Source organism: Rhinopithecus roxellana, chromosome 8 (genome assembly GCF_007565055.1).
Source record: "Rhinopithecus roxellana isolate Shanxi Qingling chromosome 8, ASM756505v1, whole genome shotgun sequence".
NCBI classification, from domain to species: Eukaryota; Metazoa; Chordata; class Mammalia; order Primates; family Cercopithecidae; genus Rhinopithecus; species Rhinopithecus roxellana.
Window position 1 is genome coordinate 123,151,348 of NC_044556.1, and position 13,082 is coordinate 123,164,429.

Consider the following 13,082-nt stretch of genomic DNA (forward strand, 5'->3'; position numbering starts at 1 on the left):
GTGAAACCCCGTCTCTACTAAAAATACAAAAACTAGCCGGGCGAGGTGGCGGGCGCCTGTAGTCCTAGCTACTCGGGAGGCTGAGGCAGGAGAATGGCGTAAACCCGGGAGGCGGAGCTTGCAGTGAACTGAGATCTGGCCACTGCACTCCAGTCTGGGCGACAGAGCGAGACTCCGCCTCAAAAAAAAAAAAAAAAGTAAAATAATAACAGATGTGGCAAGGTTGTGGAGGAAAGGGAATGTTTATACCCTGCTGGAGGGAATGTAAATTGGTTCAGTCACTATGCAAATCATAAGTTTGGTGAGTTCTCAAAGTTCTAAAAACAGAATTACCATTCAACCCAGCAAACCTATTATTGGGTATATACCCAAAGAAATATAAATCATTGTACCATAAAGACACATAGACACATATGTTCATCACAACACTATTCACAATAGCAAAGACATAGAATGAACCTAAATGCCCATCAACAGTAAACTGGATTAAAAAATGTGGTCATGTATACCATGGACTACTACACATACATAAAAATAACTAGATAATGTCCTTTGCAGCAACACGGATGGAACTGGAAACCATTATCCTAAGCAAACCAATCCAGCAAAAGAAAGCTAAATATCGCATGTTCTCACTTATAATTGGGAGCTAAAAAATAAGAACATGTGGACACAGAGAGGGGAATAATAGACACTGGGGCCTACTTGAGGGTGGTGGGTGGGGATTAGGAGAGGATAAAAAACTGCCTATCGAATACTATGCTTATTACTTGGGTGATGAAATAACCTGTGCATCAAACCCCCATGACACACAGCTCACCTGTGTGACAAACTGGGACTTGTACCCCGATCGTAAAATAAAAGTTTTAAAAATGGTTGCAAAGGTAAGTTTCATGCTTGCCTATTTTACCACTGAATTTTTAAACTAGAAAATATTATAATTTTACCTTAAAAAAAGAAAATGTGGTATATATACACAATGGAATACTATTTGGCTATAAAAAAGAACAAGATCATGTCCTTTGCAGCGACATGGATGGAGCTGGAAGCCATTATCCTAAGCAAACTAATGCAGGAACAGAAAGCAGAATACCTCATGTTCTCACTCATAAGTGGGAGCTAAACATTGAGTACAAATGGACGCAAATAAGGAAACAACAGACACTAGGGCCTACTTGAGGGTAGAGTGTGGGAGGAGGGTGAGGATGGAAAAGTTACCTACCGGGTACTATGCTTATTACCTGGGTGACGAAAAACTCTGTACACCGAACTCCCATGACACATAATTTACCTGTAGAACAAACCTATGTGTGTACCCCTGAACCTAAAATAATTTTTTAAAAAAAATAAAAAATGCAGACCTTGTGTGGGAATTGTGTTAGCAATTTCAATTTTCAATCTCTGTCCCTGCCAAGTTTCTTCAAGGTAAATCAGTTAGTCATTCACAAATATTTACTGGTCAACTTTATGGGCATAGCACTTTGTTAAGTAGAGAAACTTGTTATTAGAGAAACTTGTATTATGGAACTTAAAAAAAAAAAAAAAAAAAACTTGGCCAGGCGCGGTGGCTCAAGCCTGTAATCCCAGCACTTTGGGAGGCTGAGACGGGCGGATCACGAGGTCAGGAGACCAAGACCATCCTGGCTAACACGGTGAAACCCCGTCTCTACTAAAAAATACAAAAAACTAGCCGGGCGAGGTGGCGGGCGCCTGTAGTCCCAGCTACTCGGGAGGCTGAGGCAGGAGAATGGCGTGAACCCAGGAGGCGGAGCTTGCAGTGAGCTGAGATCCGGCCACTGCACTCCAGCCTGGGTGACAGAGCGAGACTCCGTCTCAAAAAAAAAAAACTTGCATCAAATCACTATAATGCAAAATTGAAAGTAACAAGTGCCATTAAAGAATTATATAATATATTGCAGGAGTTCAAAAAAAGTAAAAGATGGTATTCTTCCTAATGGAATTAAAGAAGTTCTCATGGAGGAGTGTGTTTGAGCTGAGCCTTGAATAATGGTTACACATTTACTTTTCATATTATAAATAACAGTTTCAGAATAGAAAAACTATCCACCATTGATACCATTAGTAAGAATAGTTTAAAACACATTTTAATGCCCTCTCCTAATTCTTCTATTTTTTAGACTTATACCCATATTATCAGAGGATATGCCCATTATATGTCATAATCTTTTCCTTTTAAGCCTTATATTTGTAAAAACCACATGTTTCATAGTCACCACAAGTCCCTAAGTCAATATCTCTTTAGTTACTTTAGCTGTCTGAAGTTCTTTTTCTAATAGATCCTTCAAGAAGGGCTCATAGGAAAAATATTCCCTGAATTCTTAAAAGTTGAATATTAAGTCAAGTGTGGCAGTTCACACCTGTAATCCCAGCACTTTGGGAGGCCGAGGCAGGCCTCGGAGATCAAGGTCAGGAGATCGAGACCATCCTGGCTAACACAGTGAAACCCCGTCTCTACCAAAATTACAAAAAAATAGCCGGGCATGGTGGCGGGCACCTGTAGTCCCAGCTACTCAGGTGGCTGAGGCAGGAGAATGGTGTGAACCTAGGAGGCGGAGCTTTCAGTAGCCGAGATCGTGCCACTGCACTCCAGCCTGGGAGACAGAACTAGACTCTGTCTCAAAAAAAAAAAAAAAAAAGTTGAATATCAGTTTTGCTGGGTATACAATTCTTGACTCCTATTTTCTTTTCTCAAGTATTTAAACTATGTTATTCTGTTTCCTTCTGGCTTAAAATATTTCCCGATAGGTTGAATAATGACCCCCCAAAATATGTATGTTCTAATGCCTGAAGCCTGTGAATGTTACCTCCTATCAAAACAGACTTTGCAGCCACCATTAAGTTAAAGATCTTGAGAGGAGGAGATTATCCTGAATTTCCCAGAGGGTTCCTATATGTAATCATTTTTTATAAGAGAGAGACAGTGGCAGACTTGACTTTAGAAAGGAAAGAAAGCAATGTAACTATTGAAGCAATGGGAGAAAATGTGATATGATACAGGACTATTAACCAAAGAGTGAAAAATGCCTCTAGAATCTGGAACTAACAAGGAGATGAGTTCTCCCAAGAGTCTCAAAAAGGAACCAGCTCTGCTAACAACATGCTTTTAGCCCCTCCAAGACTCATTTCAGACTTCTGGCCTTCAGAACTGTCACAGAATAAATTTTGTTGTTTTAAGCCACTTCATTCATGGTAATTTTTTACAGCAGATGTAGAAAACTAATAGAGTGTTAGTCTCAAAGAGTCTGATGATATCATTTTTGCCTAGATGTAGATAGAACTGGAGAAGCTGAAGCTCTACAGCAACATAATGAGCCAGAAGATCAGCAGCAGTGGGCATGAGTTGCACAGCACCTGGCACTGTACTCCAAACTTTAGAGTAGAAAAATGGCTGTCCCTTCACTTTCACCTTCTAAATCTCATGCAAACTTTGCTTTATTGCTACACAGGAAGAGGAATTCTGGAGACTATACTTCTAGCTTGGCTAACTTGTGTTAGTACAAACCCACCACATGTCACCCCTTGTCGACTTGACATCTATACACACCTCTTTAATCATGCCTGACCTCCAAATAAAGACAATAGTAAAATATTGCTTGTACCTAATGATGCCAATATCTATTGAATAATCAAAAACATGTTAGTTCTCTCCCGCAAATAAGATACAACTTTTTTAAATCTATCTTTGGATGATATTCATTCTTCCTCTAGTTGAGTCATACTCCCTCTTTGATATTCTTTAACATAAATGATAAGATATAAAATGAATTACCGTTAACACACGTTAAATTAGAATTAAGAGGAATGGGAGAGTGGAAGGAAAGCATTGGCTAATACATAGACAAATATATTCATACCAAAATAAGAAAGAAGCTAATAACCATTAGCCTTCATTTCTAAAATTGGTCTTATAGATGGTATTTTGAACTTCCTTTTACCACTCTTTACCCCCCGCGATTGACCCTTGCCAACAGTTCACAGAGCTGGTTTCTTCCAATTTTCAGATCTTGACTTAAATGTCATTTCCCCAAAGAGACCTTGCCTCTTTCCAATTTCAAGCAGACCATCCCATTTTTTTTCTCATAGCATTCTGATTTTTTCTTTCAAATTATATGTGTTCACAGTTTCTTATTTCTTCATGCCTCTCAAAATAACAATATTTTTGAATGAATGAACAAATTAGTTCCTCTCTTTCTTTACCACCCATATGTACCAATCCCAAAGTGCTATTAGTTTTTTATTCCTGATATATTTCAGATCCATTCATTTCTTTCCAGTCATCAGCACTCAGTTTCTTATCTGATATCCTGGCTTCTAGTTTCTCTTCAATCCAGTTCATACTACTCACTATATTCAACGCTTGGTAAGAAGAAATTATTTCATATTTGTCTTTACATTTCTAGTACCTAGCACTGTAGACACACAATACACACAGTAGAAATTCAATCCGTATCTGTGGATGAATGGATAAAGTATCATTAATTATATAAGTAATGTATTATAAAATCTACTGGCTCTGTCTCAGGTCTCCTTATATTACAAATTGACACCCTAGAAATGAAAATTCATAGACAAAATTATTTTAGACTTTCAAATGTCTGCCTTTTCAAAAATTACTATTTATTTGATCACTAATAAAATGAGATTTAACCATACGTGCAATGAGAATTGTTTATTACTTACCTAGAAGAAGTGTGTTTGCATCAGTGTTCAAGAGTTTAAAATAGTATTAAACTATCCCTTTAATAGATTAAAGGGATAGAAATAGCATTAATCTAAATAATTAAAATAATTTGGTATATTTTATCAATGCTACTCACTGATACAACAGTATTTTGAAGTGCATCTAGGTAATGCAAGTGTGTTAGGGATAGGATGAACAATGGACATGATAGCAACAAGTATTTGGGAGAGCAAAAGAGATCAAGCTCAGCTAATTTTTACTTCTCTCAAGGAAACAGATGATCACTAAGTACCTAGCACAATGCCTGGCATATAGTAGAAGTAGAAAAAATTTATGTCAAACTGGCTGATTGTTGATGGTTTTATAATAGTAAATGAGATTTTCATAAATTGAAAAGGTATTTTTACGAATTGGGCCAAAATGAAAAATGGAAACATGTTTATGCCTTTACCCAACATCATGAACCAGGAAGAGGGACTTGCCAAGGAGGATAGAATGTTCTATTTTGAGCATACTAAGTAGAGGAGCCCATTATATCCACACAGCGCTGCCTAGAGGCAGGGTAGCAGTGGTTAAAAGTGTGGTCTTAGGTGTTAACTACCCTTGATCTTGAACCTAAGCCCCACCAGTTAGTAGCTGCATGCATTTAGACAAGTTCATCTCTTAGAGTCTCAAGTTTTCATATGTAAAATAGGAATTATACCACTTACCTCAAAGAATTGTTGAGACAATAGAAATAACAATTTATATAAATGGCTAATATGATGCCTGGTGCAGGGAAAGAACTCAGTAAATGGTATTTTATTACTAATAACACAAGTGATTACAACCAATGAGGCACTGGAGTGGAAGACATCTGGGCTGAAAAATGGTCTTAGGTATTGCTGATGTGGGAGCAGTGATTGAAGGCACAAGAATCAATGAGATTGGAAAGGGTATAGAGTAGAGACCACAACTCAAATGCCTGAAGGCCTTCAGCAGTGAGTTGTGGTTGCACATTGTGTGGGTGATGGAGAAACGGAGAGCATGGAGTCTCCTTAAAGTGGGAAGTTGCCACTCTGAGAAGGTTGCCACCATGCCAAAATTGGGCCCAGCATCACCAGATCTCCTGTTTCTGTTTTTGGTTTTGTTATCAAAAAAGACCAGAAATTTCCCGATATTTAATTGTCAGCTACTAAATTCAACTTAACAAATAGGTGAAACACATACATAGGCTAGACTGTGGCTTATTGGCTACCAGATTGCAGTTTCTAATGTAGAGAAAGAATAGGGCTGAGAGTAGAGTCCTGTAGTACACCAGCATTAAAGGAGTGGGCAGAGAAAGAGGAGGGGTGATGAAGACTAAGAAAGGCAGAGAACAGAGAGAGAAAGAGAAGACCAGAAAAGGGTGAGGTCAAAAGAGCCAGGGAATAGAAGTGTTTTAGGGAGGACAGCATCATCAGCACCATCAAAAGTAGCACAGAGATCACTGTGGCCAGACTATGCTACACAAACCCATTAATAATTGTGATCTCTTATTGAGACAGCAGATGTAATTACTACTAAGGAGAGAGGACATACGAAATCATCCAGGGTTAGAAATGAGGTGCTGAGGAAAGGAAAAACAGTACTTGGTAGAACTCTATTTAAATCAGTCTCTTGAACTATGAAAAGGGACTCTAAGGACTTCCAGTGAGCATCTTTTCAAAAACAAAGATGAGCTCTGCCACCTCAATCATCCCTCAGATGTGTCTCTGATGGCTAAAACTGGAGGCAAGTAGGAAACGGGAAAGCTTGCCCCATCCTCCCCTCTTCAGAGGCTGAGCTAATCAGAACATGGAGAAGAGAAGGATAAATGAACACTCCAACACTCTAACCAGTAGTGAATTCTGAGATCTTTTATTTGTTTCCATGTAAATAGCAATATTACTATTAGCTATATTATTAATATCAATATTAATACTCTCTGAGAGCCAGGAAAGCACTAAATACAAAATTATGGCTTAAAATAGGGGACCTGCCCAGTATACTTAAGAACAAATTATTATTTGGATCGGGATTGGAATCCCTTAAGCATTTTCTAAATAGAAAATCTCTAAGTAACAATTGATAACTGCTCTTGAAGGACTCACAAAGATGTCTGAGGGAAGATCTAAGCTTGTCCGGAAAAAAAATACATTCAACATAGTAAAGGAGAAGGTTAGACTCATTAACTCATAGTAACAAGAACATAGACATTTAATATGTGCATTCACAGCTAACACTGTAAGCATAAGATTCTAAACTGTTAGATATTTAACATTCCTCTCATTTAACAGAAAGAAAAGCAAGACCCAGAAATGGGAAATGACTTTCCCCAGGTTACTTGGCTAGTTAGTGGCTAAGTCAAATTTAAAATTCTGATCTTGTGACTTTTCATTCAATTCTCTTTCCACAAAACTCTGCCATGTATATAGAAGGGGTAATTCTCCCTGTGAAGGACATGACTTAAAAGGACTGAGACACACAACACATATTTTTGATGGAAGGAAGGTAGAGTGAGGCTGGTGCATAGCAGAAATATCCCTGTGTGGTTGAAGAGGCCAGCATGGGAAGAGCCGGCCAGGTGCACCCAAAGGGAGTGAGCACCTATAAGAGGGGACCATGACATCAAGCACAAACAACGCACACGACAGTTATATTTAGGCCTGGCATGTGCACTGCACATCCATGAGAAATATAGACAAAAATTCCAAACTTAAAAAATGAACCAGGCATTTTCTTAAATATTACCTATAGTCATAAACATTTACTTTGTTGGATATAACTCACTGAGTAACTGCAATTTTGCAGAACATTGTCAATAACAAAAAGTAAACTACACACACACACACACACACACACAATCTTCTGAGTAGTGAAGCCAGATATCACTGAATATCTGTCTCAGAATGATTCTTGTAAATATAAGTATTTAGCCCAGTGCCTGGTCCACAGTAGGCCCTCCATAAATATTTAGCTATGATTATAATTCTGTGAGTGCCCTGGCAGTCACTCAGAACTTGATTCCTCTTACCTTACATACAATTTCTTCTACTTAGCATTTTATTTACCTTCCTTCATAACAGATTAAAATAGAGGGATGGGAATATAGTTGAAGATATACTTAAGAGGAAATAGAAAACAGGGGGAAAAAAAATCCAACTGAGACCATTTAGTGTAAGGGCGAACAGCCCTCCACCTTTCTGGAGATTCTAGAGATAACTATAGCACAGTACAAGTCCTTGATAACACAGAATCATCCAGAAAGATTCTGTGATATGTTGTATCCTCTATTTAAAATGTGAGGGAAACATTTGCTACAATTTAAAAATATATATCTCAAAAATTTATGTTTGTAAAACTTTTGGCACAGAGAAGTTACAAATCATCTGGAAAGTTGACATGAAAAATCAGATTATCCACAGCATCATAAGCATAACACATTATATCAAGTCAAGGGGACATTTCAACTAAACATAAGGGGATCCTATTCCACTGAAGCCCTGGCATTGGCTGATTATAGACCCTTCTAGTTTCAGTTATCAATGTGAGACTATATGTGGTCTATGGTATTTCTAGACAGAGATCATTATTTTTCATAAGGCACAATAACTTCTTAGTGCTATTTGACATCAAATTGAATTTGATAATAGGATCACCTCATTTCTTGAAACCAGTAATGTGTATGTGTGCAAAAGACATGGAGCTGAGTGTGTATCTCAGCATAGGCAGGAAGATGAGCATGTGTTGCTTTGCCTGTCTGTGGCAAAGAATGTGTTTTCTTCCCCAGACTATTAAAATCTGTACTGACTTTTACCCTGAGATGTCCAGTTCCCTGCTATCCTGTACAGTAAAGCTAACCCTTCACAATAAGTTAGCTCACTCTCCCTGTATAGAAGAAAATCTCTCTTAAGTCACTGATTAGATTCTTCACAGCATCACATCCCCGGACAGTTCTTTGAAGGGAAATTTCTATTAACTATGTTTGGAGACTGGGAAAGCAAAATGGTAAAGAAAAAAAGCTCGTGGTATTTCTTAGACGGCTCTCTTCAAGTCCTGATTTTTCACAAGCTGATTCTTCTTTTGAACCCCCACCAAACGAAAAAGTTTAAATTTAGGCAATATACAAACTGAAACCAATTCAACCTTGGAGAGGCCGCTTTGGCTTCCAGGGGTTGGTTCATACCACCTTTGGCAGATTCATAATCCCACTCCTTCACTCCTTGCTCCTCTTCATTTTGATAATGCCACACACATGTCAAATTTCCAGCAAATGGTAGTCAGGTACCGTTTTCAGTGACATAAGTTTATTATGACAATTGCCTGACCAATAGAAACAATGCGTCTTGAAGAAGAGGCATCTATTTTTTCTTTCTCACAAAGGTGCCTAGTAGGCTCAAGGCAATCTTGGGGTGTGAGGGCTAGGCAATTTAGAAAATATAAGGATAAATAAGATTAAGCGGCATATAAAATAAGTTTTAAATATCCCTGAGGGGTGGGGGGCGGGAGGGCCGGGATCTGCTTCTTGTCACATCCCATGTGGCTGAGCTGGGAGGCTCCTTCACTTGCAATGAAGAATCCATGTCCTGTCCACCCCCAACTTGGTGTTCATGCTGGTGCCTGGTTTTAGACGTTGCCCTCAGCCCCTCAGAGGACACAGAATTCACCAGGATTTTGATGGATAAGAATCAGTTCTCCACCATTCACATGGAAGTCATCCAGGGAGAGATTGTCAGTGGTCACATTCAAGTAGACTTTGTCTTTGTAAGTCAGAGAAGCCACCATCAAGGAGTTGACAGACCTGACCTTCTTCAGTTGGAAGAGGGGCTCCTCATCCTTCTGGTAATGAAGGCTGATGTTGACTTCCTGGGAGAAGTAGCCCTTCAGGGAGATGAGATAAAACCCATCACAGTTGATGATAACTGAGTTGTTCTGCACCTTCATGATTTCATCCTCCTTTTGTGAAGTGAGGATGAAACCCTCCTCCTTCTTATATTCTAGGAAAGATAGGGGGAAAAAATGTTAATTAATTCTGAAGCATAGAATTGGGTAACAACCTTCTAGTACATCTGCAATCAGATGAAGAGAAAGTGATAGGGAGAGATTTTCAAAAATTAAAAGCAGTGAGCTGAGATCGCGCCACTGCACTCCAGCCTGGGTAACAGAGTAAGACAAGAAAGAAAAGAAAGAAAGAAAGAAAGGAAGAAAGCAAGAAAGGAAGAGAAAGGAAGGAAGGAAGGAAGGAAGGGAGGGAGGGAGGGAGGGCGGGAGGAAGAAAGAAAGAAAGAGAAAGAGAGAAAGAAAGAAAGAAAGAAAGAAGAAGGAAGGAAGGAAGGAAGGAAGGAAGGAAGGAAGGAAGGAAGGAAGGAAGGAAGGAAGGAAGGAAGGAAGGAAAAGAAGTTTCACCTGCGGGGTGAAAACTGCTTTACCTGTGGAATGGAAGAACGGGCAATGCTAACACTAGTGGCCAAGAGAGTCTCAGATGGGGTTGAGATTCAGGAGCTGAGAGATTACAGAAATTGTCACAAAGCACCTATGGCAGGACAGGTGGCTTCAGGGTTTCCCTAATTTTTCAGAACAGGGATGGATTGGCCACTTCAGTGCCTCCTTTCTTGCTCAGTGGATGAACTATGGGCAAAGGGTGGCAGTAGTGCCCCATGCCTTAGCCCTGCATGCTACCCATACTCTGAAGCTTGACTCAAAGCAATTGTTTTCAACTGTTGTCTTTCTGTCATCTGACCATGAAATGCAAATTTTCCACATGCCCCAGACATTGGACCCATCCACAGCAGTTACTAGCAGCCTTTGTTAGCAGTTGCTTAAGCTTAATAATGCAGCTGTGCACAGCATATCTGTGGATTCAGGGTGGCCTCTCAAAGCTGCAGGTGGAAGAGCTCAAGGGCACATACTTGTTTCTCTTCTCTACCTCCTATTGCTAGTTTTTCCCAGAAGGTACTTTGGGAAGAGTCACTGCCACAGGAGAAAGAACAGGAGGAAGAGGAGTAGGAGGCAGTGATAGATTAAGTTGTTTTGTGCAGGGCCATCCCAAGTGCAAGCCAAAAAGCCTGAACTTCTTTTATTTCCACATTAGCACTAAAATCCTGAATAGCCAAGCAACCACATCTTCGACACACCCTGTTCTGGTCCATGTTCCTTCATTAAGCAAAAGAATAGGTCCCTACTGCTAGTCACAATTCAGTAGTTCTTGCTTTGTACCAGTGAAGAGGGACATACTTTGAACTGAAAATGGGGACCACTTATGGAGGGCAAGAAATACTCCTCTTCCCTCAGGCTCAGGAGAACTTAACTAAAAAATGAATATTCATGTGGAAACCACTAGGGGTTATGCTAGCGTTAATCATGGACCCAAACAATCCTCTCTCTGGAGTCAAAGTTTTTATTCTATCAAGGGCTTCCCCCAACTTTCATTAAGGTAAACTCTTGCCCCAGAATACAATTAGCAGGTAATAATGTGTCTTACAGTCAGACAGACTTGTAAGAAGTAAAGCCTTAGTTTCCCTAACTAAGAAATGGAAATAATTTCTACCCAGAAGTTTCTGTGGAGGATTAAATGAGGAACATAGAGTGATTAGTACAGAGACAAACACATATTTGATGAATAATTAATCCCCTTTTCTCTTTATACACCTGTATCCCTAATGAAAATAATATGCAGGCTACAACAATCCTGGGATTTAATTGGAATTTAATTCCTTCCCTAAGGAAAAGGAGAGACCTTGTGTTCTGGAGGAAATTAAGAGACTGAAGAGAAGATTCTTTCAAAAATATGAATCAATTAAACTTCTGACAACACTTACCGGTAAATTGTACTTTGATACTTTGAATTCGAGGATACTGATGTGATACCTGAGGGAGGAAGAAAGATATATTTTTAGGAAAAAAACATGAACAAATGAAATTCTCGTCATATTCAAAGGAACAGCGAAGCAGACATGAAGTAGCCTGTAAAAAAAAAAAAAAAAAAAAAAAAAAAAAGACCAAACACTTTCCTTTTTTTCTTTTTTTGAGTCAGGGTCTCATTCTGACACCCAGACTGGAGTGCAGTGACACAATCACAGTTCACTGCACCCTTGACCTCCCTGGGCTCAGTGATCCTCCCACCTCAGTCTGCTGAGTAGCTGGGACTATAGATACGTACCACCACACCTGATTAATTTTTGTTTTTTGGAGTTTTGGGGGTAGGGGTGGAGATGGGGTTTTGCGTATGGCCCAGGCTGGTCTCAAACTCCTGACCTCAAGCAATCCTCTCACCCAACCTCCCAAAGTGCTGGAATTACAGGCGTGAGCTGTCATGCCCGGCCCTGACTTTTTCTATGAAGATTGGACCTAGACTTCCACCTGCCCCCTTCTTTTCCATAACATCTCTTAAGATAAATTAGGACTATTGTGCTCTTTCATTCAAGTGTCTGAGATCTGTCCACATCTCTGCCAAACTCTTCTTTGGTATACTGTTTTGTCTCACTGTGCCCCAATTTCCCATTTTGGATAACGTAGCACTATAGTCATAGTGTTAAGAAACCCATTCAGTCATAGAGATTCCCTAATGGAGAATGCTGTGTTCAATCAATACATCATGGCCACAGACTCCCAGAATGCACTGGGAGTGAGTTCTGGAAGCTTCCTGCATATTTGGTCTTTCACTTTAACGCAGGAGTAAAAGCATCCTATTTTCAGGAGACAAAGGCAATAAAAACTGTCCCAATCCATCAGATCTCAATATATTTGGTGTAGCTTTTTTAAACATTGGATCTTTCTCTTCAACAGCTTACAAAACCTAACTTGAATTAAGTCAGTACTCATTGCAAAAAGAGAAGTAAAACAGTGAAGAGAGGAAACCTGATAGATAAAAAGTTTATAGTACTTTTGTAGTTAAAAGAACAAAAAAGCTCAATATGGAGCCAACTCCAAGATCTCTTAAGTAAAAAAAAAGTGGGGGGATGGACAGAATTATACATAAAGTATATTGCCATTTGTGTTAAATAATAATAATAACACCTGTATGGGCATTGTAAGAATATACAGTATATTAATGTATCTGAAAGAATACACAAGACACTAGCTGCAAATGTTGTCCCTGGAGAAAAAAATTGGAAGCCTGAGGTCAGGAGTAGGATTAACCTTTACTTTTCATGGTCTAATTTTTTAAAAAATGTTGTGCCATATGTTTGTATTACCTACTAAAAAAGAAAATAGAAAAAAATATCTGCTGGGCACGGTGGCTCATGCCTGTAATCCCAGCACTTTGGGAGGCCAAGGTGGGCGGATCAGCTGAGATCAGGAGTTCAAGACCAGCCTGGCCAACACGGTGAAACCCTGTCTCTACTAAAAAAAAAAAAAAAAATTATCCAGGCATGGTGGC

At 39.3% G+C, this 13,082-nt stretch overlaps 1 protein-coding gene across 6 annotated transcripts in view; it reads right to left on the bottom strand.

The window, feature by feature from the left end:
* Positions 1-6,561: 6,561 nt before the first annotated feature.
* Positions 6,562-13,082, bottom strand: part of TNFSF4 (TNF superfamily member 4) — a 286,979-nt gene continuing 280,458 nt past the window's right edge. For all 6 annotated transcript variants that reach the window (XM_030937240.1, XM_030937242.1, XM_030937239.1 and 3 more), the window contains 2 exons: positions 11,521-11,569; positions 6,562-9,699 (listed from right to left, as the gene is read on the bottom strand). In XM_030937240.1, the coding sequence (XP_030793100.1) occupies positions 9,350-9,699; positions 11,521-11,569 (399 nt within the window). In that variant the 3' untranslated portion in view covers positions 6,562-9,349. The remainder of the gene's footprint in view (positions 9,700-11,520; positions 11,570-13,082) is intronic.